The 27,924-nt window shown below is 55.4% G+C and overlaps 1 protein-coding gene across 1 annotated transcript; it reads left to right on the top strand.

Moving 5' to 3' along the window:
* The first annotated feature begins 450 nt into the window (after positions 1-450).
* Plxnb2 (plexin B2) lies at positions 451-27,701 on the top strand. The gene is made up of 38 exons (XM_051160190.1): positions 451-573; positions 11,048-11,097; positions 11,595-11,643; positions 14,411-15,497; positions 15,653-15,835; positions 15,919-16,047; positions 16,452-16,552; positions 16,629-16,755; positions 17,071-17,224; positions 17,929-18,043; positions 18,135-18,243; positions 18,328-18,438; positions 18,717-18,809; positions 19,084-19,165; positions 19,235-19,395; positions 19,484-19,632; positions 19,720-19,828; positions 19,953-20,089; positions 20,219-20,389; positions 20,719-20,848; positions 20,965-21,192; positions 21,292-21,468; positions 21,568-21,707; positions 21,814-21,914; positions 22,088-22,317; positions 22,464-22,645; positions 22,886-22,952; positions 23,100-23,246; positions 23,421-23,577; positions 23,678-23,778; positions 23,883-23,967; positions 24,130-24,284; positions 24,385-24,545; positions 25,152-25,299; positions 26,119-26,183; positions 26,312-26,387; positions 26,665-26,739; positions 26,876-27,701. The coding sequence occupies exons 4-38, from the start codon at positions 14,424-14,426 to the stop codon at positions 26,978-26,980; spliced, it is 5,535 nt and encodes a 1,844-aa protein (XP_051016147.1). The 5' UTR covers positions 451-573; positions 11,048-11,097; positions 11,595-11,643; positions 14,411-14,423; the 3' UTR covers positions 26,981-27,701.
* Positions 27,702-27,924: the final 223 nt, after the last annotated feature.

Below are 27,924 nucleotides of genomic sequence, written 5' to 3'. Positions count from 1 at the left end.
TGCCAGGTCCAGCCTGTTGCCAATGTGGTAGTGAGGTTCCTTGCGCCCCGCCCACCTCAAAGAGGATACTTGAGGCCTCGGTCTGGCTCAACCGAAGCCACCCACTAATGCTGGGGCTGCGAGCGCCATTCAGTCGGCCTGGGGCACTCCCGGGGTGGTGCCCAGCCTGAGCGAACTCCACTGATGACGGAGCGGGGGAGCAGGGGCCCGGGAGACACGACAGAACTGAAGCTGGCAGGGAGCGCAGATTGCTACAAGGCGCGAACCTCCAAGCCAAGCGGTATGCTTAATGGCTCTGAGCCGAGGGAAACCCGGGGTACGGTAGGGACGCCAGCCGTCCCTCGTTCCCTCCCTCCCTCCTCTATCTCCTACCCCTTAGTCTCGTCCCTCCCTCTCGCCCGCCCCTGTCCTCCCCGCCCTCCTTCTCCCCTGGCGGGGGCGGGGCCGGCTGCTCCCGCGCGCTCCGGCCCCTCCTCGGCCACACAAAGGCCCGTCTCCATGGCAGCCGCGCGAGCCAGAGCGCAACGCAGAGCGCGGCCCCGGCGCCATCGAGCGACGGCTGCAGAGGAGCAGGTACCGCACTTGGGGACGGGAACTGTGGGGGCGTCGCGCAGGCCCAGGCTTCGCCGTTCACGCCACTCGGCCTCGGCCTGCGCACCCGGACGCGGGGGTCTTAGGGCAAGCGCCGCTGCGCGGAGGGCGACGCGGGCCTGCGTCTTTGCTCTGTGTCTGTCTGTCCAACCCGCTGGGCCTGGCTGCTCCTGCCCCACCGGTTGGCGACGAGACCCTCTGCACCGGGATGTTGGGAAACATCCCTGCCAGGTTCCCGCGACCCAGTGGAGCTGCACCCAACCCGGTGTAGTTTCAAACCCTCCCCCACGGCCGGCGTCCCTACCTCTTCTGCGCGGAATCGGTGGACCAGAGCTAGTAGTCATCCCTGTTGTGGCGGTCCTCCAGGCCCCATTTCTCAAGTTAAGCCTGCTCAGACGTCGGGCTCTGCCGGGGGCTTTTTGCAGGGAGTACACAACCAAAGCAGTCCACACATCTTCTGGGACAGGGAACAAGGGGCAGGGAGAACTCACACCCTGTAGAGCCTGGTGAGGCCCCACGCCTCCCGACAAGGTCTCCTCCGTAGTTTCTAGTGTAGTAGTTCTTGTGTTTGGAGGAACACTTAAGATACAGAGGGCTTAGAACTTGCAGGGCGCCTCTTCACAGTTTAGCCCCTCACTTCATATACGTCCTGCAGGGAGCCCTTATTGCTTACTGCTCCCTCTGGTCAGGCTGTGTGGCAGGTTTGTGGGTGGGTGGGTTTTTTTTTTTTTTTTTTTTTTTTCTCCTTAACCGGGGATTTCTGAGCCTAGGAATCCTAGAGTTTCTGGCCACGTCACCTAATTCCTTTTTTCTCGCTCTTTGGAGAAGGGAGGTCAGACTGTGGCTACCATGGTGGTGGCGGTCAGAACTGGAGCTCAAACCAGGTCCCAAAGCCAGTGCCATGTTCTAAGGAACGGGGGAGGGAGGGCGGGCGGGGGGGCCTTCATTTGCCTTGGGAAGTGCCCCCTCTAATGCCTATCTTCAGTCTGTATTGATGAAGCTGAACTCCTCAGACTGCCCACAACACATCTTGTGGGTGGGAGCTGTCAGCTTGATCCTACACCCGGATGCTACCCCGATACAGTGGGAAGCTTCCTTGCTCTTTGGTCTGGAGGCAAAGTTCCTAGGAAGGTAGGGCGAGCCCGTGAGGTGTTTTTGTGGAATGTGCCAAACCTTATTGTGTTGTGTCGAAATTGCTAGAGAAGACAACTGAGCCTCGGCCACCTAGTCTCTCACACCCTCGCACAGACTTGGGGAGGCCTGAGGACTGGCCAGAGGTTCCTAGCCCCAGGAACTGAGGGAAGTTACTTAGGAAAACAAGAGTTTGGAATGTGTTTCCCCCCTCCCCTCCCCCACGTGCTGCCTGCCAAGGAGGAATTATTTTGGATTATCTAGCGAGTCCAGCTACCCAAAGCGGAGGCTCTAGCAGAAGGGGAGGCCGAAGCAGCTACGGGGAGAGGGACCCACTTCCGGGCTGTGAGTTGAGAACCCCAGAAGGGCGGGGCTGGCAAGCCCAGGCAGCTCCACCACCTCCCTCCCATGGCTGCTGCTCCGACCAGTCAGGGGCGGGGTAGGAGGGCATGTGTCAATGTGTCACCTTGGGTTGGAGAAGGTCCTCAAGGTCGGCTCCTTTGTAGGCCCTGCCCAGCCTGGAATATGCCAGGGGGGGTGGGGGTGGGGCTCCTCTGAGAGAACCCATGGGGGCAGGAAGTGCTTCAGACCCATCTGGAAGACCCGGTTCACTCCCCAAAGCCATGCATAGTATGTTTTAAGGACACCTTGGATGGGTTACACTCAGATCAGGAAGCCCCACATCCCAGGGGTCTTCCTGCATCTGAACTTCAGGCTACCTTCCTGTCTTCTTGCTGAGCAGCTCACTGAGGGGCAGCCCCATCACTGGGATGTGATACTGGTCAGGACGTCCCATAGGCAGGCAAATACCGGCCTCTACAAGAAGCTATTGGGCTCTCCCTGGGTTGACTCCTGGGGCTCATGGCTGCCCAGGAGCCTGCATGGAAGACCACGTTGGGAGGGAGAGCCAGCAGCTGATGCCCAAGGGCAGGAAGCCCAGGGACTTGGCCCTGGCTCCCGCTAGTGGAGCAGAAGAGATTGGATTGGAAAGGATTGGGCTGGGCAGGGCTGGCAGCCTACAGAGGCGTCCATATGGCATATGTCCCCACCCTACCCGAACATCCCCCCCATCATGTTCTCTGCCTCGTACCTCTCCTGATAGTGCTAATGGCTCCTCATGGGATGTTGGACCCTTGCCTAAGGGTCGCTGGTGGAAGGATCTTTGCTTGTCAGCTAGGCAAGACTGCTTGCCTACCTCTCTGCTACAGAGGACTATCACCCTGCAGCCAGAAAACTTTTTTTTTTTTTTTTTTTTTTGAGACAGGGTTTCTCTGTGTAGCCTTGGCTGTCCTGGACTAACTTTGTAGACCAGGCTGGCCTCGAACTCATAGAGATCTGACTGCCTCTGCCTCCCTGGTGCTGGGATTAAAGGCATGTGCCACCACTGCCCAGCTACCAGACAACTCCTTACATCCTTTTATCCCTCTTGTTGCTTCCTGGGTCCTGTCTTGATATTCAGAGAGTAAGCTTTTATTGTCGCCCTTGAGAGCCTCTTGTAAAAGGACTGGCTTGGTGAGGAAAAGGAAGTTAGCTGATTAGAACTTCAAGACTTGGTAGCCAAGGCTCTGGCTAGCTTGTGGACAGGGCTGAGGCTGCTCCTACTAGCCTCACCCTTCTGTGCCAAGCCATAGGATGATTAGACAGGGGATTGGAGTTGGATAGAGCCCCTCCCCTAGGGCTAATGGCTGTTTGTGTTTAGGGTGGGGCTGCTGGTGGGGCAGAGCTGGGTTCTGACTAATTATAAGCTGGGAAGGGCTGAAGTGTGTGTGTGTGGGGGGGGTTGTCAGAATAGTGTAATAGGGGGTGGCCGCCCCAGCTCTCCTCTTTCTAGATCTCACGTGACTCCTCTTTCTTCCTCTCCATGGTTTCACATCCCCTGACACAAGCTTCTGCTCCCTACCTCCTCTCCCCGAGCTGTGCAAGGCCTATGCCCCCCTCTGTTGACACAGCAAGGACTCTGCCCTGTTCTGAGCTCTCCGGACTACAGGTGCTGCCTCTGGAACACCCCCTACTGAACCCTTCTAGCTCGTTAGAGCATTTGAAAGGGTGGGAGGGGCCTCTGCTATCCCGTAACCCAACCCTTAAAGGGGGCTTCCTGACTCTGAAATTCATGAATCTGTGACAGTGATTGGACTCAACTCCCAGATGGAGTCCAAGTGGTCGAGGATGGTGAACTTCCCTTGGAGTGGGTCTGAAACAACCTCATAGTGACAATCTTGTCATTGGGAAGAGCCCAAGCTGGTCCAGACTTGGAAGCTGGTAGCACTATTTCCTGTCTTTTGTCATTCTCTGGTCCCGCCTCTGCAGCCCAGTGTCCCCTCCCCCAGCCTGGCTCCTTGCCTCCCTCATGCCTGGCAGCCTTCCCTGGGGTGTCCCCATGGACTGGCTGAGTTCACACCTGAGCTGCCTGGGGTCCCAGTGGATTTATGCACAGAAGGGGTTCAACCTGGACAAGGACACTGTGCCTGGGGGCAGGGCTGGGCCCTCTTTCTTCCTCAGCTCCCTGAGGTCCCCTGGACTTGAGAAACCCAGCAGTTCCCCATTCTGGTGCCAGCTGGGTTTTGGCTCCACGCCTTAAGGAGAAGAAAGAGGAAGGGGTAGGTCCCATGGACATAGCCTTAGTTCTAAGTCCAGCTCTGACAGTGGCCCAGCAGCCTGACCCAGGGCATGTCCTGTCTGGACACTGGGACCGGACACTAGGAGGCAGGGGTCCCTCTGGCACAGCTGGTTAGTAGTTCTCCATTGGGGGGCCACCCTTGGTGAAAAAGAAAGGAAAAAAGCATTGATGTTGGTCTTTCAGGGAGCCCTTTCAGGGGCAGAGTGAGAGGTTCTGCTGTGTGCTTAGCTAGAGCTCTCTTTCCATAGGGCTGCTCTTTTTGTTTATTATGCATACAGGGCTCTGCCTGCATGTTCACCTGCACACCAGAAGAGAGCATTAGATCACACCATAGATGGTTGTGAGCCATCATGTGGTTGTTGGGATTGAACTCAGGCCCTCTAGAAGAACAGCCAGTGCTCTTAACAGCCATCTTTCCAGCCCCCCATAGGGCTGCTCTTATGTGTGGCATCTGAACCAGCATACCATCTGTGTGGTACTGCATTGGTCCACCTGTAGAATTGATGATGGGTTCATGCCAAATGTAGGGTGATATGTTACCTGGGAATACATCATGAACCTATTAAGTTTGTTTTTGTTTTTTGTTTTTCTCTTCTTCTTTGTTTTGTTTTGTTGTTGTTGTTGTTGTTGTTGTTTTTTGTTTTTGTTTTTGTTTTGAGACAGGATTTCTCTGTGTAGCCCTGGCTGTCCTAGAACTCATTCTGTAGATCAGGCTGGCCATGAACTCACAGAAATCCACCTGCCTCTGCCTCTTTAGTGCTGAGACTAAAGGTGTGAGGCACTGCTACCACCACCACCACCACCAGCTAGGAACGTATTTAATCTTTTCATAGCAAGAATACTTCCTATCCTCTCTGGCCCGACATCATTTGTGGAAGTCTCGGGCTATCTCCTAGTTCCTCGGTCAACCGTAGGATGTGCTCTTACCTGTGTATGCAGCATGGGTAACTGTGGTAAGTGGGTGTTCTAGGATTGACACGTGGCCCACTGCAACTGTTACTCCATCCTCAAATGCCCTAACCTTTAACCTGGGTAAGTGCTGTAGTCTTAGGACAGCTCCAACACAGGTGCGGGTATGTGTGGGGAGGAACCAGGTGGCATTTGAGTGATGCAGAGGCCGAGGGCCTTCTGCCCTTTTTGTGGAAGATAGCAGCTTCCCTGGGACACAGAGAAAAGAACCCCGCTCAATCATGCTGTGCCACATCATCATGCACTTGATACTGGGGCACCTCTTCCCTGCCCAGCAAGTGGGAGAAGCTATTTTAAATTGAGCCGGGTAAGCTTCCAGGCATGTGGGGTGGGCGACTGAGCGGAAAAGACTCACGAATGGCCCACTTGCTCTTCTAAGCCTCAGAAAGGTGGTTTGGCCTCCCTCCCACCTTAAATTAACATCAGGTCTGATTTAGAGTACTACCCTGGGAGGGTCTCAGGGCCACAAAACCTAGATCAGGAGGCGGGGGGACCCAGGTAGCATCTCCCTTGTCCCACGAGTGCTCCCTTGGAACACACCTCTTCTCTTCCAGGTGTACCATGTAGACTTATAGAAGACTCCCAAGGCCAGCCATGTGCACGCATTTAGTCCCAGCACTCAGGGAGGCGGAGGCAGGGGGATCTCTTGTGAGTTCGAGGCCAGCCTGGTCCTCAAAGAGAGTCCAGAACAACCAGAGATACACAGAGAAACCCTGTCTCAAAAACAACCGAACAAACAAACAAAAGACTCCAGAGGGGGGCCTGGTTGTGTAATGCTTCTCACCAAACAGAGGGAAGAATTGGGTCTAGGGGGCTCCTAATTCCCAACCCCATACACATACCAGTATCACTTCCCTGGGCAGTTCCTCATTGGAAAATCCTAGGCTCTGTTCCCTCCTAAGCCCCGAGTGCTTGACCCATTGTGTCACTTGGACATGGGGCTCTGTTCACTCACCCTCAGACTCTTCTTAGCATTCCTTAAAGTACCACATGCCTGCCAGGTACCTGGCTTAATGTGGATGGAAGAACTCACCAACGAGCAGTTCCATCCATCCAGGCCAGCACTTGCTTTCCCAGCTCCAACGAAACTCTTAGGGCATTCTGGGATGGCTCAGTATTGGGACCTATGTATATCCCACCTTTTCAAAGCCCCTTAGTTCATCCCTGGGAGTTGATTCTAGGTGTCGGGGCAAGACCTTCCTGCTGGCAAGACTTTAGCAACATCATGGACATGTGTGTGCCTGTACATGTGTGGTCATGTGTGAGTGGTGGCTGGCACCCAGGCTTGGCGAGGTGCCCTAAGCTAATTGTAGGGTTCAACTGTGATGGGGGAGGAGGGGCAAGGGGTGACCGACAAGACACTGACAAGCTGACAGGGAGATTACAGGCCTTGTTGGCTTCTCACTCACTCAGGCCCTCACCCATCCGCCCCCATGCGCCACGGAATTGCACCCCCAACCCCCACTCCTGCTGAATCCCGGGAAGGATTCTGTGGAACTGGTTCTGAGCAAACTGCAGCCTCCATGGGCTTCAGGCTGCCCTGGCTAGCATCTAACTAGTACTTAGGTGCTCTGTTAAAGGAAAGAAGAGGTGTAGGCGGGCAGGAGCAGAGAAGGGTGCAATAGGATGGCAACCATCATAACCACAGCCCTAAGAGCCTTCCTATGACTGGCACCTGAACATGCCCCATCCCAGGCAGCTGACTGACTGTAGTGGTGATAGTAACAGGACCCATCTGTAACCTCCCTCGCTGTGTGGAGTTTGGGGTGGGGATGGGGGTCTTCCAGGAGCGCAGTAAGTTCACGGAGGGTGCCTTGCTGCAGATCGATGAATCTGGAGACTGGCTGTGTAGATAAGAGAAGGCTGGAGCAGATTTTAGAGTGGGACAGAGCCATGCCCAGGAAGGCACTGTGGTGGCTGGGACATTAGAGTGAGGAGGGCAAAGTTGGTGATGGGGTGTCAGCCAGCTCAAAGATTGGCAGTGTGGGGCACTCAGCCTAAGTTCCCCGCAATATGCAGAGGCTGCAGCTGGCTTTGAGGGAAGAGGAGGCCTGGGTAAGTCCTTCGGCTTTGACAGATTAGCTCTTGAGGCACCTGAGGCCGGAATGTGGAGATCCTAGGCGGTCAAGTCTGAGACAGGTGGCTTGGATGCACCCAGAGGGAGAGGGAGAGAGTGGACGATCTGGGCTGAGCTGATCCAGAGCCTGGGACGGAGAGGGGAAGGTTAGGTGGACCTAAAGGTGGAACCAAATCCAGGGGCTTTGACTAGGGGCGGACACCCTCTGCCTGGGAGGTGTCCTTTCTCTGAGACCTGTGAGAGGGTCGGAGCTCTGACTCAGGTTAGCACACCAGCCTTTCTCTGGAGCCCCACCCCTGCTTCAGGTCAGGTGGCGCAGTTTCCTTAGGGCTGGGTCTTCCCTGGAGGAGTCTAGGCGGATATCCCCGTGGTCTGGCCCGAGGCTGCTTCATTTGCTGACCAATTGTTAGGGGGCCGAGCCCTGGGACTGACCCTGGGCGCGGGCGGAGCTACAAGCAGTGGGGCGGAGCTACAGGCAGTGGGGTGGAGCCGCGCATTGCTTTCCTTTCCCGGACTGGAGGGACTTAGGTAGGTAATGGCCGGTCCTGCTTTCAGCTGTTTCTGATACCAGGTTAGTACCTCAAGGAGAGGGCTCTTGGCTCTTGACGGTTGCCTCTGCTGTCATTGTCACCCGAGGTTGGGCTCCCACCTGCCCATCGCCTTGTGAGTTTCCCTGACCTGGTGAGGCTCGCGCCAAAAGCGCAGTCCACGTGTTCCCTCTAGGTGTGCGCTGGGGTGCGGGATCAAAATGTGGAAGCAGTTCTGATTAGAGCGCGGGGCCCTGAACCCTGGGTTCTAGGACCGTGGGCGTGGCCAGGTCCCTAGGGGAGCTTTGGCCGCGCGTCTTCGCCTACGTCTGGGGTCCGCCTCCAGTGCTGTTCCCAGGTAACCGTCTTGCGATCCGATCCCGGAGGAGTCTGGCGGAAACGGCGCTGGGGGAGGGGCCCTGACACCTTGGCCTGTCTATGAGGAGTGAGGCCAGGGCTGTCGGGACTGACACAACCTCCTGGACTGTACTCTGACCCGGTTGCCAGGTGGGTGGAGCCGGGTCCGTGGGCACAGACCGCGTCCCCCTCTGGGTCTTCTATACGATCCTGGTGTCGGTTCCGTGTAAGATCTCGCCTCTATGGCTGGGGTGCTCCGAGAAACGTCGAGCTCCGCGCAGCCCCTTGCCGCAGCCCCTCCCTCAGGCTTGTTTTGAAAACAGCGGAGGCTTGGATTTGCGGGCGCCGCGGCCTGTTTTGTCTCTCCTGATTTGTTTAACGCTCGCAGCTAATTGCAGATTTTCATAGCCTTCCGAGAGCGGACGCCCCGCCTCATGGCTGCCAGCTGCGGCGGGGGAGGGGCAGCTTCGATTTCTCTGTGTCCCTGCGCCCCGAGTGTGGTCCGCTGTTCAGACGCCCCTGTCCTGTCCTGGGTGGGGGTGGTGCAGTTCTACCCTACTTGTTAGAATCCGGCTTTGGTGGAAATTGTTTCTTTCTCCCTGCCAGTCCCTCGTGTCTTTGGTTTGCTGTCATGGTCCCTGGAGGAACCGAAGCTCTGTTTTTGTTGGGCCACACTGCTTCAACGTTGATTTGATCCGAACCTTTAAAACCCACTCATACTAAGATACTAAGAGAAAAAGAACCCTAACTCTAACCGACCCTGCCCTGTGAGGCTGTTGTAGAACTAAGGAACTCAACTGGCTGCCTGTGTCTGTGCTTCCCACCCCCCAATTGGCACCAAGAGAGGCCTGGAGTGAGAAGAGGAACCCGAAGAGGGAAGCCTCAAGGTATTCAGCTGACGAGGGGCTTTTGTTGCTTCCCAAACAGTCCAGGATGTGCAAGGGACCCAGACCACTGTTCACCCTCATAATTCTAGGGGAGGAGACGCTGCTATGTTCTAGACATGGGCGCTGGCACAGGGCATGTATGCGCTCATTCCTCACACTGTAGTCCCCTTGGTAGCCCCCAGCCTCGTCCCTGCGTCGGACCTGGCCTACAGAGGGATTCCTAGTGAAGATCATGGACCATGAGTGGCTGTGGTCAGCGTGCTGGAGGATAGTTGCCCAGCTCTCCCAAGTGGGTATTATTATTTTTATAATACCCAACCTGCACATGGGGAAACTGCACAGAGCTGCTTTGTAAATGGTCTGTGTGCTCTTGAAGCCCTGGGGGAGCAAGGGGGAGGGGGGAAGTGGGGGGGCAGGGTCTTTGTCTGGGCTAGTGGGGAAGGGGCACTTTTGGGAGATGGAGATGCTCTTTGGGAGCATCAGCCCCAGGGCTTGGTGAGCTAAAGGGTAGTAGTGATGTTAGTCTCACACCTAAGAAGTGTTAGCCCAGAGGATTCTGGTAGAGGAGGCTACAGCTGGCCTGCCTTCCGTGGAGGCTGAGTGGTGGACCCTTATTGGTTAGTGGATGGTTAATCAGACTCTTCTGAAATATGTATAGCAGGTTGCTTAGAAGAGGCCAACTTTCTTTGGCCTTGCCTTCAGGAGACTCCCAATGGGGAACCGAAATGTAGATGACCCACTGCGAGAGGTCTAGAGCTAGAAGAGACCGAGGGACAGGGTCCAGAGGAAACGCCAGCAGCCCCCAGGCACAGGGAGGCTGCAAGGGAATTCTCACTGGGCTGACACTGCCCTGTGGTTTGGCTGCTGTGTCTGAAAAGCAACCTGTTGTCGGTTCATGTCACAAAGCTGTGTTGAGTATTGGGGGCAAAAAGACGCCCTCTGTCCCATGCAGTCCCTAGGATAGGCTAGGGACACTGCAATGCGGAGCCTGATGGCCTACTTGGACTCACCATAGGTCCAGGCCTGGGTCAGTTATCTGAGGAAATGGGCTAAGGGAACTATGGAAAAGTGCTACACAGAACAAGTGCAAAGTCTTCTTGGTAGGGTTTAGAGGTGGGCAGTGCCTAGAAGTGGTGTGGCCAGTCAAGCCAACAAGATTGGGGACAGAAGCCGGGCGGTGGTGGCGCACGCCTTTAATCCCAGCACTCGGGAGGCAGAGGCAGGCGGATCGCTGTGAGTTCGAGGCCAGTCTGGTCTACAAAGTGAGTCCAGGATGGCCAAGGCTACACAGAGAAACCCTGTCTCGGGGAAAAAAAAAAAAAAAAAAAAAACAAGATTGGGGACAGACCTATGGCTGGGTGTACCTTCCTCCCTGCCCCCAAAGAACTCAGGAGCTAGCACTTTGGTAATATTGAGTGAGGTGGCCGGGTGTGGTAGGTAGTGTGCGCCTTTAATCCAGCTCTTGGGAGGCAGAGGCAGGTGGATCTCTGAGTTTGAGGCCAGCCTGGTCTACAAAGTGAGTTCCAGGCCTACCCACAGAGAAACTCTGTCTGGAAAAACCAAAATGAATGAATGAATGAATGTGGGGGTAAGGTGGGGTCTTGGTAGGTTGGCATAGACCCTTCACAATGCAGTTTCCCCAGAGTATCCTCTGTCTGGCAAGAAGCTGGGTGAGTTGCCACATTGTTGCCTCCAACAAACGTGCTACAAAGTATCCTTGGTCTGTACTTCCCTGTGGGCCTACCAGCAGGGCTTCTAGGAGAAAGAATACAGTAGGGAGATCTGCCGGAGTGCTTTCCCAGGAGTGCTTCTCTGAGCTTTTCATGAATGGATCCATTTAGTCATTATAACTCCCTAGAGTTAATTTACTATTACTGTGTCCACTTTGCAGATGGGGAAATGAGGCACAGAGAAGTTAACTTGCCCAAGGTCACCCAGCTAGTAAGTAGAATTGTCCTGTTGTGGATATGCATGCTTTCCAGAAAGCAGTTATGCATATAATGGGTTTTGTTGTTATTGTGTTTTGTTTTTTCCAGAGAAGGTTTCTCTGTGTAGTCCTGGCTGTCCTGGAACTCACTTTTGTAGACCAGCCTGGCCTGGAACTCACAGAGATCCACCTGCCTCTGCCTCCTGAGTGTGTGTATGGGGGTTAAAGGCATGTGCCACATCACCCAGCTATGCATATAGTTTAAAAAGGTAGATAGTACCCTAGCCTTACAGTGAAAGAAGCTGTCTGCCTCTGAGCAGAAGAGAAAGTAGCATGACTTGCTTGTGTTTTTCAAAGACCAGGTGAACATGCTTGCTTTAGAAACTGGGCTAGCCTCCTGGGAGTGTCTTAAAGGAAGGGCCTTACCAGGAGTAAGAGGACAGAGGAGATAGATGGAGTCAGGACAGCCACCCAGAGTGACTGCAATCTCTCTCTCTCTCTTGCCTCCTAGAGAGTCCTGATGCCAGCCTAAAACAGAGAGTAAGACCACTGGAGCCTTGGTGAGTGAGTGCAAGCCAGAAAGGGCTGAAAATCATCCATTGTGGGACACCCCACCCCCCACCCCAAGACTGTACCTCTGTATATGTGGCTTCTTGGAAGTCCACCTCCAAACTTCAGCAGGCATAAGGTTGACTGGTACCCCTGAGGAAATCCCCACCAGCCGACCAAACAGGGGTCCTGGACCTAGTCCAGAACAGGAAGTTCCTGCACTTGCCCTCCCATTCCAGGAACATCAGCGGCAGGAAGCTTTAGCTGGCTATGCCTGGCGCCTCACTTTAGCTGGCGCCTCCAGCTTACACTGCCAGAGCACCATGAGGTCAGGTGCTCTTTGCTCCTGGGTCTGGCCAGGCAGGTCACTCGAGGGCTTGTTTGTCCAGGAAGTAGAAGGGAGCTGCCGCCTACAAAGTACAACACAGAAGACATTGGGACCGGAGCTTCCTTAACCCACTGTCTCCATATCTGGGTGTATGGGAGTGCTGAGGATGGAAACCACAGCTTTATACATGGCTAGGCAAATGTTCAGCCACTGAGCTACAACCCCAGCCTTCTGGTCCAGTCTTATAATCAGGTTTTCCCTCAGCTATGTGGGCCTCAATCAAGTTACTGGTGACCAGGTGTCTGGGAACAGTTTTCCTCCCGGCACCCTACAGCCCTGTGTGTGAGCTTCCCAGAGTGTGAGCTTCAAGCATAGGCAGAAGATGGCCAGCCCCCAGTCAGAGATTAATGGAGAGCAGTTGGAGAAGATGCCATTATGGGTCCCATGTAAGAGTATAGGGGTTTCCTAGCCGGTTAGCTCCGGGTTCAAGCCTTCGGCTTAGATACCAGCAGAAGCCAGGGGCGGAGGCTGGCACCACCACATTGAAAGAGGGTGGCTGGTTAGGTTTCGGCTGTGTTGAGACTGTAGCTCCGCCCACACCCACGCCTCAACCCCCCCTCCACCCCCTCCTGGCTGGGAACATTCCATTCATTCTCTGCTCCTGGGAGCTGACAAGCGGCTGCGGCTGTGATTTGGTAAGTTAGAGCCCTGAGCTACAGCATAAGCCCCAGCAAGCTGGCCTAGAGATGAGGCCCTGGTGTGGTGGCCTGTGGGGAGCGGACTTGCATGGAGGAACCTGGGATGGAAACTGGTCAGTGGACCACAGCACTGCCTCCACGGAGCTGGAGTTTGGATGCTTCTCCAGGCTTTGAGCCGAGCCTTGGAATCTTAGACAGGGTTGGGCACAGTCTAAGTTGGGATCTTCAAGAGCTTATGAAGTCTTCCTGTTTCTAACTAAAGCCACTGTCTTCTCCCTAACCTAGTCTCTTAATGAGGCCTGGGGTTGCCCTTGCTCTTTGCTTCTTGCACCACACTTTCTCTTGGAAATTTGTTTCTTCCTCAGTTGATTATGCCTCCTAGATCTAAGGAGGCTTATGAGGGGGTATGGAATAAAATGGTGGATGGCTAGCCGACAGAGCTGTGGGGCTCGTGAGAGAAATTCATGACCTCATTCCATTTTACTCAGCTTCACCCACAGTTCAGCTCAGTCTTTGGCAACAGGCAGAGCCAGGGTCCTTTTGAAAGAAAGGGATACTAGCTAGGGGTTCTCAAAGAGAGCAAATCCGGTAGCATCTCAGCCCCACCCATCCAGGCTGCCTTTAGGCAGGTTACTTCCTTTCTCACTGTTCCTTCATCTGTAACTGGAAAGTTACAGAGCCTGCAGAGTATGACCTAGAATTTTTTGTTTGTTTGTCTTTTTTACATTTTAATTGTTTATGAGGAATAAGAATATGTAAGAGTTGGTGTTTAAGGCAGTAATTTATTTTATGTGTATTGGTGTTTTGTCGGCATGAATGTCTGTGTACCACCTGTGTGCCTGCTACCTGTAGAGGCCAAAAAAAGGTGTTGGGTTCACTGGGACTAGTGTCACAGATGGTTATGAGCTGGCATATTGGTGCTGGGCATCGAACCTCTGGAAGAGCAGCCAATGCTCTAAAGTCTACCCCAGCCCTAATGTGATCTTAAATAGGGGATGCTAGATCCTCTGGAGGCATCCCTACCATTGGGCCCCGTGGGCAGTCATACTGTTCCAGGCACACTTAGTAAGTCCTGGAATTGAGGGTGTTTTTAAGCATCTAGGAGACAAAGCTCTGTCCACAGAGTCCACCTGTGAGACCCTAGAATTTCTTCTAGTTGAACTCAGGCTCCTAAACATTGCGTGCACCCACATGCCTCTCTCTCTCTCTCTCTCTCTCTCTCTCACACACACACACACACACACACACACACAAACATACACACGCCTCTGAAATGGTAAACTTAGAGCTGCTTACCCCTCCCCAGGAGGGACCAAATGGAGAAAGCTATGAATGGAGGTGGAGCCATCCTGGACCAAGTTGCTCTGGGGGATGAACATAAATAGGACTGTGTTTTCCTGGCTCATGTGCACAGGCCTTCATTTGCAGCTCTGCTCTCAAGCAGTATGGGTTTACATGCCCACAAGTCTGGGGTTTGTACCCTGAGACCACCGGTAGCTTCTTGAGAGGAACATGTATGAATGAATAGCTGGGAGTCTTCCTGTAGTTTTCCATACCTTGGGTGCTCTCTGCACGCGCACATGCGTGTGTGTGTGTGTGTGTGTGTGTGTGTGTGTGTGTGTGTGTGTGTGTGTGTGTGTGTGTGTTGGGGGGGGTTTACGTCCCTCTGTGGCCTATATTCTGGACATTCACGGCAAGGCCTCAATGAGGAGAGGCCTGGACGTATCTGACCCATACTGTCTTTCCCCACAGAGTTCTGGGGGCAATGGCTCTGCCACTCTGGACCCTGACCTTTCTGGGTCTGGTGGGCCTAGGGTTGAGCCTACGGTCCCGCAAGCCAGAGAGTTTCCGCAGCGAGACAGAGCTGAACCACCTTGTTGTGGATGAGGCCTCAGGCGTGGTATACGTTGGGGCAGTGAATGCGCTCTACCAGCTGAGCGCCGACCTGCAACTCCAGCAGCATGTGCTCACAGGCCCTGCCATGGATAACAAGAAGTGCACACCACCCATTGAGCCTAGCCAGTGCCACGAAGCGGTGCTCACCGACAACTTCAACCAGCTGCTGCTGCTTGACCCACCTGGGAAACGCCTGGTCGAATGTGGCAGCCTTTTCAAGGGCATCTGTGCTCTGCGCGCCCTGAGCAACATCTCAGTGCGCCTCTTCTATGAGGATGGCAGTGGCGAGAAGTCCTTTGTAGCCAGCAATGATGAGAGAGTGGCCACAGTAGGGCTGGTGAGCTCCACGCACCCTGATGGGGAGCGTGTGCTGTTTGTGGGCAAAGGCAATGGGCCACATGACAATGGCATCATTGTGAGTACCCGCCTGCTGGACAGGGCTGAGGGCCGGGAGGCCTTTGAAGCCTACTCAGACCATACCACCTTCAAGACTGGCTATCTGTCCACTAACACTCAGCAGTTTGTTGCGGCCTTTGAAGATGGCATCTATGTTTTCTTCGTCTTCAACCAACAAGACAAACACCCTGCCAAGAACCGCACACTGCTGGCGCGCATGTGCAAAAATGACCCCTCCTACTACTCCTACGTAGAGATGGACCTGCAATGTCAGGATCCCAGCAACCCCCAAGACCCTACCTTTGGTACCTGCTTAGCAGCTTCTGTAGCCACATCAGGTGCTGGCAAGGTACTTTATGCTGTCTTCAGCAGAGATGGCCGCAGCAGTGGGGGTCCTGGTGCAGGCCTCTGTGTGTTCCCGCTAGATAAAGTCAATCACAAAATGGAAGCCAACCGTAAGGCCTGCTACACAGGCGTCCAAGCAGCAGGCCGAGATACCTTCTACAAGCCCTTCCACGGAGACATCCAGTGTGGTGGCCACTCAGACGTACGTGTCTTACCTGTTCATAGGTGTATATTTTCCCCTTGAGTGTGAGAATATATTTGTATTGTGGAAGATAGGGGTCTTGACTCCTATAGCCTGGAGCCCTAGGAGGGAAAGGCCTAGGAGACAAGGACTGGTCCTGATGCTGTGATCCGCAGGTGGCCAGCGAGAACTTCAAATGTGGCTCGGAGCATCTGCCCTATCCACTGGGCAGTCGTGACGCACTCGTCGCCACAGCCCTGCTGCACCGTGGGGGCCTGAATTTGACAGCAGTGACAGTAACCTCCGAGAATGGCCATACCATCGCCTTCCTGGGCACCTCAGATGGCCGGATCCTTAAGGTACTGCCTCAGGCAGAGGCTCCTAGGGGGCCCAATCGGCCACGATGCTCCCATTCTCCTCACGACTGCCTTGGTGTTCACAGGTATACCTTGCTCCAGATGGCACCTCTGCAGAGTATGGCTCTATCCCGGTAGACATCAACAAGAAAATCAAGCAAGACCTGGCACTGTCTGGAAACCTGTCCAGTCTGTATGCTATGACCCAGGACAAGGTCAGCCTAAAGATGGCCCCAGAAGGCCATTGCAAGACAGGGCTAGAGGATATGCCGGGCCTTGCCTTGGACAGTTGGACAGAATCTAGGCTCATGCCTCTGAGTCTTCATAGCACCATTACTATCTTTCCAGAGGTTTTTATTTTGGGCACTAGGAATTAGAACTGGGCTCTTATGCTTGTGTTAGGCAAGTGCTTTATCACTGAGCTACATCTACCATCTTTCCTTTTCTCAGTGAGGTTCCCTTTTCTGATCCTGCCTAAGCTTGTAGGTGGTTCTGAACCCCAACCACAAAACTGGCCCATAGGATTCCCTGCCCCTAATCCCAGAAGAGTCTAGTGTCTGAGGCGGGACCCTGTGTCTATAAGTCATGTTTCCCCATGGCCCTGCTATCTTACCTCTAGGTGTACCGGCTCCCAGTGCAAGAATGTCTGAGCTATCTAACCTGTGCTCAGTGTCGTGACTCCCAAGATCCCTACTGTGGCTGGTGTGTCGTTGAGGGACGGTGAGCAGTTTGTCCTCGTCCCGGTGGCTTGGAGTCCTGGGAGTACTGGAACTGAGATTACTCCCTGTCCTTGCAGATGCACCAGAAAGGCGGAGTGCTTGAGGGCTGAGGAAACTGACCACTGGCTGTGGAGCCGGGACAAGGCTTGTGTGGCCATCACTGATGCTTCTCCACAGAATATGAGCCGGCGAGCCCAAGGAGAGGTGTGTGACAGGTGGCAGGCAGGTAGTCAGTGCTCCTCAGGGCCAGGTGGGGCTCTCTTACACAGCTGCTGGCTGGGAGTTATTAGACAAGTGAGGAAACCACAAGATGCCTGGTACCCAGGACCACATGAACATCCCAGACAAAGCAGAGTCAGGTTCTAGGGATTCTTGGGATCATCAGCCTGTACATGCTGAGAGCAGGGCTGTGGGGTACTTCTTTCGATAACCCAGCCTTGCCTTCTTTCCCTGCCCAAGACTGAGTAGTGTGGTACCCAGGGTCAGATATCCTTAGCTTGAACGGTTCTCCTCCTGCAGGTCCAGCTGTCTGTCAGCCCTCTACCCATCCTGACAGATGAGGACGAGTTGCTGTGCCTCTTTGGTGAACCCCCACCACACTCTGCCCGCATAGAGGGGAATGCTGTCATCTGTAACTCCCCAAGCAACATCCCCAGTACACCACCAGGCCAAGGTGAGCCCTCATCCTTCAGCCCCTGGACCTGCAGAGCTCACCCCCCACCTCGCACACAGTTTCCTATGCTCTTGTCTGCTCTCACATGTTAGCACCATTGTGTGAGCTGGTCCTGGCTGCAGGCTGCTATTACTGGGGAGGGGGAACACATCCCAGTTTTGAGAGGACCAGTCTTGGCCTACAGACTGAAGTCTAAAGGCCGAGTGCTCTGTTCTAGGCAGACCAAGATCTAGACGTCCCTCACTCCCCACTGTTGTGTCCAGCCTGAGGCGCAGCTGGAGTTGTCTCATGAGGCTGAAGGCCTCAATTTGGGCTAAGATGGGTGCTACGTCTGTCTGTCCCTTGAGCTTTGGGACACAAGGCCATGAAATGATGTGGACAGCGACCTGGGAGGCCCTCCTACCCAGACTCGGAGGAGCCACTGCCCTCAGCACTTGCAGGAACAGAGAGAGGGTGCGAAAGCAGACAAGCCCAGGGGAGAAAGATGAGCCCAGGCCTGGGAGCTGACACCAGAGCCCAGATTTGACAGCATCAGCAGGCCAGCTGAGCACGCAGCAGGCCAGCTGAGCCCAAAGACTGGGGTATTCATATTGTATCCTGTCCTCCCCAGAACACACCTGCTCTCAGCTGGGCATTGGGGGAGGGGCCAGCTCTGCCCTTCTGCTCTAGCTGCATCTCTTCCTGTTCCCACTTGCATTCTGCAGACCATGTGACTGTGAGCGTCCAGCTCCTCTTTAAACGTGGCAATGTCTTCCTCACCTCTCACCAGTACCCTTTCTATGACTGCCGAGAGGCTATGAGCCTCGTGGAGAACCTGCCGTGAGTCCGGGCTGCCTTCTGAGGTCCCTACCCGACCCCAGGGTCCCTCTTATCCTCCAGGCCCCTTACACCCTTATGACCCTCTCGCTAGGTGCATCTCTTGTGCCAGCAATCGCTGGACTTGCCAATGGGACCTGCAGTACTATGAGTGTCGGGAGGCCTCAGCCAACCCAGAGAATGGAATCATCCGTGCCCACATGGTAAGCCGGCCTTGCAGATAGAACCGTGCTTGGGACCACAGGTGGCGAGAGATGCTCTGTCTCACCGGCTTTGCTCTCTCCCAGGAGGACGACTGCCCCCAGTTCCTGGACCCTAGCCCTTTGGTCATCCCCATGAACTATGAGACGGAAGTGACCTTCCAGGGCAAGAACTTGCAAAGTGTGAAGGTGGAAAAGGTCTGGAGTGAAGTCTGGGTGGGTGGGTGGGTGGGTGGCAGCTTGTTTGAGAGTCATCCTCTGGAAGTTGGAGGTCCCTGGGTCCATTCCCACACTGAGACTGCTCAGGAGACATTAGAGATAGGGAGGGGGAGGCAAAGGCTCTTCAGAGGCACCTGAGCATGGAGCAGATGAGGTGGTCAGGTATTCCTGGTGATTCTGGAGACACAGATTCTAGGCCCCCTAGGGCAGGACAGTTAGCCAGCTTGTCTGGAGTATGCTGACTGGACTCTCCATAGGTCTCTTCCCTGTTTGTGGGCAGTGACCTGCTGACATTCGAGAAGGTTGTGACTATGCAGAAGTCTGGGAACTTCTCTTTCACGACCCCAAAGGTACTATTGCATGTCTCTAGGGCTGGGGGTGGGTGGGTGTTACCTCTAGGACTGGAGCCAGGGTCTTGTTCCTCCTACTCCGTGCCTTGCGGTTCTAAGCATCTCTGCTTGTGTCCCCTGACATACTCACGTTCTCACGGCATGTGTACCTGACACTCACCAGTTCCTTGTCTACCTGGCAGCCTTCCTTGGCTTTAGGCAATCGAGAGATTCCTGTGGCTTTTGGGTATCAGAGGAGCAGGAAGTACAATTTGTCCCTGTGTGTCCCATGCAGCTATCCCATGATGCTAACGAGACGCTGCCTCTTCACCTGTATGTTAAGTTCTTTGGCAAGAACATTGACAGCAAGCTACAAGGTAGGTGGAATCTGGGCAAGGTGGGGTGGGGGAACAGAGCAACCGCTAATTTCATGCTGTCCCCCACAGTGACTCTCTACAATTGCTCCTTTGGCCGCGGTGACTGTAGCCTGTGTCTGGCCGCCAATCCTGCCTACAGGTGTGTGTGGTGCCGTGGGCAGAACAGATGTGTATACGAAGCCCTGTGCAGCAATGTGACTTCCGAATGTCCACCACCAGTCATCACCAAAGTGAGTTCTGTCACAGTTTGACCTGTACCCCACCCCCTACATTTTCATCTTTCCAAGCCCTTCACTCACCGGGCTCTGCCAATTTCAGATCCAGCCCGAGACGGGCCCACTGGGTGGGGGCATCCGAGTCACCATCCATGGGTCCAATCTGGGCATCAGAGCAGATGATGTCAACAAGATCACCGTGGCTGGCCAGAACTGTGCCTTTGAACCAAAACTGTACTCCGTGTCTACCCGGTGAGTGAACTGCCATTGGCCTGGGCTCCCAGCAACTGTGCAGACGCAGCAGTGGCGGAGAGCTGAGCGGGTTCCGTCTATCACCAGGATTGTGTGTGCAATTGAGGCTGCGGAGCAGCCTTTCACAGGAGGTGTTGAGGTGGATGTTAATGGGAAACTCGGCCATTCACCACCGCATGTCCAGTTCACTTATCAAGTAAGTGCCTGGCCGAGATGTGAGTCCAGCCTTTGCTACTCCTGACCCTTTAGCAGTTGGCGTCTAACAATGGTCACTATCATGACCCCGAGTCCTTGGCCCTAACAATATGTGTTACTCTCAGCATCCCAAGCCTCTCAGTGTAGAGCCACGACAAGGACCACAGGCAGGTGGCACCACACTGACCATCAATGGCACTGACCTGGACACAGGCTCCAAGGAGGATGTGCGGGTGACACTCAATGGAGTCCCTTGTGAAGTGTATGTGTTGCCTATGGCTGCTGAGCCTGCCTGGCCCAGGGGAAAGGGTTAGAGAAGGCCCGAGTCTGCCTTGGAGGGGGGCAGTGGAACTGGCCTGATCTACTTACTGACAGGCACCTCCTACCCTAGGACGAAGTTTGGAGCACAGCTGCAATGTATCACAGGTCCACAGTTGGCTCCAGGACAGGCGGTACTGGAAATCTCCTATGGGGGCTCCCAGGTGCCCAGCCCTGGCATCTCCTTCACCTACTGTGAGAATCCAGTGTTAAGAGCCTTTGAGCCACTGAGAAGTTTTGTCAGGTGTGGCCTCTCCCCTTCCTGGCTAGTGTCTTCCCCACCCCCACCCCATGCCTGCTGGCCTGAGGAATGTGGCAGAACTGGGCTGGGCAGGGCAGGGCAGAAGAAGAAATCTTACGGAAAACCCCCACTGTACCCTGATGGGCTTCCTCCTTAGAACCCAGATGGCAGGGTCAGAGCTGGGCCACTTCCCTCATTTTCCCTGCCTCTGACTTGCTCACATTACTATTCTGCCACTTCCTACCTGGGATGTGAGCTGGTAGAAGCCGGAAGCTGGTCGGGCATCTCCATTGCCTAGCTGAACTCACTCACTGCTTTTCCCCAACCCCCAGTGGTGGCCGGAGCATCAATGTCACTGGCCAGGGCTTCAGCCTCATCCAGAAGTTTGCCATGGTTGTCATCGCTGAGCCCCTGCCATCCTGGCGGCGGCGGCGGGAGGCTGGATCCCTGGAACCCATGACGGTCAGTCCTACTGTGGGCTGAGGGCAGCACAGTTCTAATGGGGACACAAGCAGCTGGTGAGCAGGAGGGGCGAGGTCTTCATCAAGTGGCCTGAAGCTTTTGGACCCATTCCACAGATCATAGGCACTGAGTACGTGTTCCACAATGACACCAAGGTCGTCTTCTTGTCTCCTGCGGTCCCTGAAGAACCTGAGGCTTACAACCTCACTGCACTGATACAAATGGATGGTCATCGAGCCCTGCTCAGGAGCGAAGCTGGTGCCTTCGAGTATGTGGCAGATCCCACCTTTGAGAACTTCACTGGTGGTGTCAAAAAGCAGGTCAACAAGCTCATCCATGCCCGGGTAAGGAGACCTACAGCACGGGGACCCGGTACAGGGCAGGGACTGGTGCTGATCACTCTGACCTCTGTCACTTGACCCCCTTCCCCATCCCCCCTCTAGGGCACCAATCTGAACAAGGCCATGACGCTGGAGGAGGCTGAGGCATTTGTGGGTGCCGAGCGCTGCACTATGAAGACACTGACCGAGACTGACCTGTACTGCGAACCCCCAGAGGTGCAGCCCCCACCCAAGCGGCGGCAGAAGCGAGACACAACACACAACTTGCCTGAGTTCATTGTGCGTGAGAGCGGGAGGGCTGTGGAGGGCCTGGGGAGCCTCTCAGGAGAAGCCACCGCCGCCTACACCTGCCTGCGCTGAGCCCTAGCTTCCACACAGGTGAAGTTTGGCTCTCGAGAGTGGGTGCTAGGCCGGGTGGAGTATGACACACGTGCGAGTGACGTTCCGCTCAGTCTCATCCTGCCTCTGGTCATGGTGCCCATGGTGTTTATCATTGTTGTTTCCATCTACTGTTACTGGTGAGTCCCGCCCCCAGGTGCCTGCCACTCCCCTCAGCCCTCCTGCACCAGCGCTTCTGACCTATAACAGCTGGCTGATACCAGAGAGCTGCTCTGTGCCCAACAGGAGGAAGAGCCAGCAGGCCGAGCGGGAGTATGAGAAGATTAAATCCCAGCTGGAAGGCTTGGAGGAGAGCGTGCGGGACCGCTGCAAGAAGGAGTTCACAGGTAATGGCTGCCTCTGGCAGGTGGCTCCACTGGCTTCCCTTTTCAGGATCTTTTAGGCCGCCCCATGGGGCCAGGAACTGCAGGAGGCTATGGATAGGAGTAGCAGGAATAGGCAGCCGGGGATGCCTGCTTCACCCTGGCTTGCATCCCCCCCCCCCCCCCCCCACCCTCAGACCTGATGATCGAGATGGAGGACCAGACCAACGATGTGCACGAGGCGGGCATCCCCTTGCTGGATTATAAGACCTACACGGACCGCGTCTTCTTCCTGCCGTCCAAGGACGGTGACAAGGATGTCATGATCACCGGCAAGCTAGACATTCCTGAGTCACGCCGGCCCATCGTGGAGCAGGCCCTCTACCAGTTCTCCAACCTGCTCAACAGCAAGTCCTTTCTCATCAATGTGAGCAGAGGCGGAGGGGTGGGGGGTCGGGGCACGTGGCGGCAGGGGGGGTGGGGGGGGGTGGGGGCGGCGTGCAGAGAGTCAGAGCTGGTACAGGCCACAGCCAGCACAGGTGCTCAAGTGTGCTCTCTCCCGCCGCCCCGCAGTTCATCCACACTCTGGAGAACCAGCGTGAGTTCTCAGCCCGTGCCAAGGTCTACTTCGCATCCCTGCTCACGGTGGCCCTGCACGGGAAGCTGGAGTACTACACAGACATCATGCGCACACTCTTCCTGGAGCTGATGGAGCAGTATGTGGAGGCCAAGAACCCCAAGTTGATGCTGCGCAGGTTCGTGGGTGACAGGGGCCAATGTGAATGGCGGGTGGGGGCTGTGGGGGTGTGGGGAGACTTATTTTGGACAGACATAAAGCCAGATCCCACACTCTTGTCCAAGCTGCCCCATAGCCATTCTGGATGGTGCGCCCACCCACGGGGCCCATGCTGCCCTCATTCTCACCACGTGTGTTGGGATTGGGTTCCTAACAGCCAACTGGGCCTTGGGATATGAGGCCTCTGTGTACCCCTCAGGTCTGAGACAGTGGTGGAGAGGATGCTGTCCAACTGGATGTCCATCTGTCTGTACCAGTACCTCAAGGTGAGCTCCGACCCTAGAGTCAGGGGTGGGTGAATTGGTGCCATCCCTCCCAATACCTGCCTGTCTTGAAGGAGGTCCAGCCCCACTCTGCACGTTAGTCCCATGCCTCGTGCTCACACAAACACCGCCCCCACCCCTTTGCTCCAGGACAGTGCAGGCGAGCCTTTGTACAAGCTCTTCAAGGCCATCAAACACCAGGTGGAAAAGGGGCCAGTGGACGCCGTGCAGAAGAAGGCCAAGTACACCCTAAATGATACAGGGCTGCTTGGGGATGACGTTGAATATGCACCTCTGGTAAGTCCCCCGGAGCCAGAAGCTGCAGAAGGGGGAAACTGAGCCAGGGGCTTGAACTCCATATCTGAACTCAGCAGAGTGAAGCCAAGTTGTCCCGGGTAGGGTGTCTGTGGTGCGGAGGTGTGGTTACAAGGATCGTCCCTCAGCTGGTCTCTTCCTGTGTTGCCCTGGCAGACGGTGAGCGTGATTGTTCAGGATGAAGGCATCGATGCCATCGCAGTTAAGGTCCTCAACTGCGACACCATCTCTCAGGTCAAAGAGAAGATCATCGACCAAGTGTACCGTACACAGCCTTGCTCCTGCTGGCCCAAGCCTGACAGTGTGGTCCTTGGTGAGTTTCACCTGCTCACGAGGCCCACGTGTCCAGCTCTGCCTGGGAATGGGCAGCATGCGGCCCTGGGTTCCAGAAACTGAGCTATATCCCTCTGCAGAATGGCGTCCTGGGTCCACAGCCCAGATTCTGTCTGACCTGGACCTTACCTCTCAGCGGGAAGGCCGATGGAAACGAATCAATACACTGATGCACTACAATGTAAGTGTGGAGGTACTGTAGGCAGTGGGGTGGGTGCTGGACCCCCCAGGAGGAACGTGGGTGTCCCTTGTTGGCGCTGGTCCCTTGTATGACTTTGTCCTCAGGTCCGGGATGGAGCCACCCTCATCCTGTCTAAGGTGGGAGTCTCCCAGCAGCCGGAGGACAGCCAGCAGGACCTGCCAGGGGAGCGTGAGTCTATGCTGTCCCTTGTCCTTCCAGTCCCTACAGGTCTATGAAGCCCGTACCCTCCCTCTGCTGCCACCTAGTGGGCCCCAGGATCGTTCACACCAAGCTTTAGGCTATGCCTACCTTGAACTGGGACTGGACCCCTCAGCTCCCTCCTCCCCACAGGCCATGCCCTTCTGGAAGAGGAAAATCGAGTGTGGCACTTGGTGCGGCCGACAGATGAGGTAGATGAAGGCAAGTCCAAGCGCGGCAGCATGAAGGAGAAAGAGCGGACCAAGGCCATCACAGAGATCTACCTGACACGGCTGCTCTCTGTCAAGGTGATAGATGGCGCACGCGCACACGTGCACACACGCATCCCCGACACACTGATGCCTCTGCTGTACCCCGGGAGCCACACTGATCCACTCTCCTTTACAGGGCACACTGCAGCAGTTTGTAGACAACTTTTTCCAAAGCGTGCTGGCACCCGGGCACACAGTGCCACCCGCAGTCAAATACTTCTTTGATTTCTTGGATGAGCAGGCAGAGAAGCATGACATCCGGGATGAGGACACCATCCATATCTGGAAAACCAATAGGTGAGGCCCTGCCCTCTCCCACCTCCACCCCCCTGCCCTCCCTCCACCCTACCACATCCTCCACCCCCCCGCCCTCCCCCACCCTCCACCCCCTTGCCCTCCCTCCACCCTACCACATCCTCCACCCCCCTTGCCCTCCCTCCACCCTACCACAGCCTCCACCCCCTTGCCTTCCCTCCACCCTACCACATCCTCCACCCCCTTGCCCTCCCTCCACCCTACCACAGCCTCCACCCCCTGCCCTCCCTCCACCCCCCTGCCCTCCCCCACCCTCCACCCCCCTGCCCTCCCTCCACCCTACCACATCCTCCACCCCCCCCCGCCCTCCTCCACCCTCCACCCCCTTGCCCTCCCTCCACCCTACCACATCCTCCACCCCCCCGCCCTCCCCCACCCTCCACCCCCTTGCCCTCCCTCCACCCTACCACATCCTCCACCCCCTTGCCCTCCCTCCACCCTACCACAGCCTCCACCCCCTTGCCTTCCCTCCACCCTACCACATCCTCCACCCCCTGCCCTCCCCTCCACCCTCCCCCACCCTCCACCCCCCTGCCCCAGGGACCATAGCCCAGCACAGCCCCTCACATCCCTGTCCATCTGTTACAGTTTACCACTTCGGTTCTGGGTGAACATCCTGAAGAACCCCCACTTTATCTTTGATGTTCATGTCCACGAAGTGGTGGATGCCTCCCTGTCAGTTATTGCACAGACCTTCATGGACGCCTGTACTCGCACAGAGCACAAGCTGAGCAGAGTGAGTAGGGCTTGTGGGTAACAGAGCTGGGCCAACTGTTGAGGAGGGGTGGAGGGCCTAGTCTGGACAGCGTCCATAGGGAGAAGCTATGACTGAGATGGGGTGAGTTAGAGGATACCAAAAGCTTGCCTCCTGTGGGTTTTGGGCTAAAGTCTGGGGCAGAAATATGTGGGAGGCCACCAAGGCTTTAAAGGCTGCTGTGGAATGATCTACCTCCTTCACTTCCCATGGGACGTCTGTTGCTTTCCCTTCTTGCTCATTCCCCATCCCCAGCCTTCAGTGCTTTCTTTCTTTTCTTTTCTTTTTTTAAGAATTATTTATTTTGTGTATATGAGTGCTCTGCCTGCATGTACACCTGCATGACAGAGGAGGGCATCAGATCACATTATAGTTGGTTGTGAGCCACCATGTGGGTTACTGGGAATTGAACTCAGGACCTCTGGAAGAACAGAGTGCTTTTCACTGCTGAGCCATCTCTCCAAGACCCCCCCCCCCCCTTGCCCCAATCCAGTACTTTCTTTCTTTTTTCTTTTTTAATTATTTATTTATTTATTATGTATACAATGTTCTGCCTGCATGTACACCTGTTGTCCAGAAGAGGGCATCAGATCACATTACAGGTGGTTGTGAACCACCATGCGGTTGCTGGGAATTGAACTCAGGACCTTTGGAAGAGCAGGCAGTGTTCTTAACCACCGAGCTATCTCTCCAGCCCCTCCAGTGCTTTCTTATACAGAGTCTGAGCAGGAGCCTTCCTCCTGCTTTGTGAGGGCTGAATAGCTGAGCCTAGCCCAGCGTCAAGTCTCTTGTCTTCCACAGGACTCCCCCAGCAACAAGCTGCTGTATGCTAAGGAGATCTCTACCTACAAGAAGATGGTGGAGGAGTGAGTGATATGTAGGAGGGGTGGGGAACGCCTGGGAATCCCCAAGACACCCCAGGGTCTGGCACCCCCTTCCCCCATACACTCACCTCCTGCCTCCTCCTCCGTCTATAACCCCTCTCTCCCTGCAGCTACTACAAGGGCATCCGGCAGATGGTGCAGGTCAGCGACCAAGACATGAACACACACTTGGCAGAGATTTCCCGGGTAAGGGCCACAGAGCTCCACAAGAGCAGGGGCCTCCACTGCCCACTGCTAAGCCAGGCACCTAACTACAGAGCAGATTGAAACTGCTGGCTACTGTTGAGCAATTGCTGCCTCGTGCGTGGGCTTTGTGTGTGTGGCCTTACCAGGGTGTGACCCTTTTACTGGTGTGTCTGTGATGGTGCCACACAGCCAACACACTATAGCCTGCTGTTCTATGAGACTGGCCTTGGGGCTCCCACAACCTCTTCTCATATTAGGTAATTACTGTTATCCCCAGGCACACACAGACTCCTTGAATACACTTGTGGCACTGCACCAGCTCTACCAGTACACACAAAAGTACTATGACGAGGTATGTTCTGGGTCCCTGTGGTAAAAAGGCAGGACAGCCTGTCCACATCGACCCCTAGCCTGTGATCTGACAGGTCTCTTCTATGTCCATCTCTACTCCCACCTCACCCCCCCCATCCCCACCCCCACCCCACCAGATCATCAATGCTCTAGAGGAGGACCCTGCAGCCCAAAAGATGCAATTGGCCTTCCGCCTGCAGCAGATTGCCGCCGCCCTCGAGAACAAGGTTACAGACCTCTGACTGTCAATGCTGCCTCAGGTTGCAGGTGTGCGGTACCATGGCATTGGGCAGCCCCTTGGCATGAGATTGCATTGGCTGTAGCTGAGTTCTCTCCAGTAGAGGATGCACCCAAGGCGTCTGGAGTGGGTGTAGTGGGCCCACCTCATGTAGACTGTAGCGTCTTTCTCCTGAGCAATACTGCCCGGGCGCCTGAGTCAGCACCAGCTCCTTCCAATGGCACCAGCATCGGGTGTTCTCTTGTGTTGTCTCCTGAGCAATTCGCAAATGTGCCTTACAAAGCCACACTGGGCCACTGGGGGCAGTGGAGCCTTGGCCTCCCCTTCCCACGCACCAGCAGCCTAGCCTCCTCAGATATCCTGGGTTTGGCCTGAAGCTCCCACAGCCATTTCCTGGACTGTATCTGTCTGCCAGATGGAAGGAGAAGAAAAAAAAAGTGGTACGATGCCTTCCTGACCTCACCTGGCCCTTCCCCACGGGGCGCAGGCACTCCAGGTGGACTTGAGGGCCCATCACTGGCTCCACCTCTTAAGGTCAAGCTGGACGTCAGACGTCGGGGCCCAGGTGGCAAGAGGGACCCAGAAAACTGAGGTCCTGGTCTCCTCTGTTAAACAGGCTATCCTGGAGGCCCTGCCTGGATCTTGGAGTGCGGAAGCAGCATCTCCCCCAGGACCTCCCACCCCTTTTTGTAAATCTTGATTGTAAATCCAATCAAAAAAAAAAAAAAAAGTTGTCTTTTTCACTCTGGTCGGCTGGGTTTCTCGGTAAGTAGGCTGCCCATCTTCCCCGTCTCACCGCTCCCCATCCCTCGGGCCTGTGCTGCTCACAACCCTTTTCTGGACACCAAAACAGGCACCTGTGTGGGTCAATCAGGGGTCTCTCTGGACACCTGGACACGGAGATGAGGCTAGCTCTAGCACCGTTGGCCTCAGCTGCCTTTAGCTGCC

Source organism: Acomys russatus, chromosome 17 (genome assembly GCF_903995435.1).
Source record: "Acomys russatus chromosome 17, mAcoRus1.1, whole genome shotgun sequence".
Classification (NCBI taxonomy): Eukaryota; Metazoa; Chordata; class Mammalia; order Rodentia; family Muridae; genus Acomys; species Acomys russatus.
The sequence above is the reverse complement of the archived record's forward strand: the minus strand, read 5'-3'. Positions and strand labels throughout refer to the sequence as shown.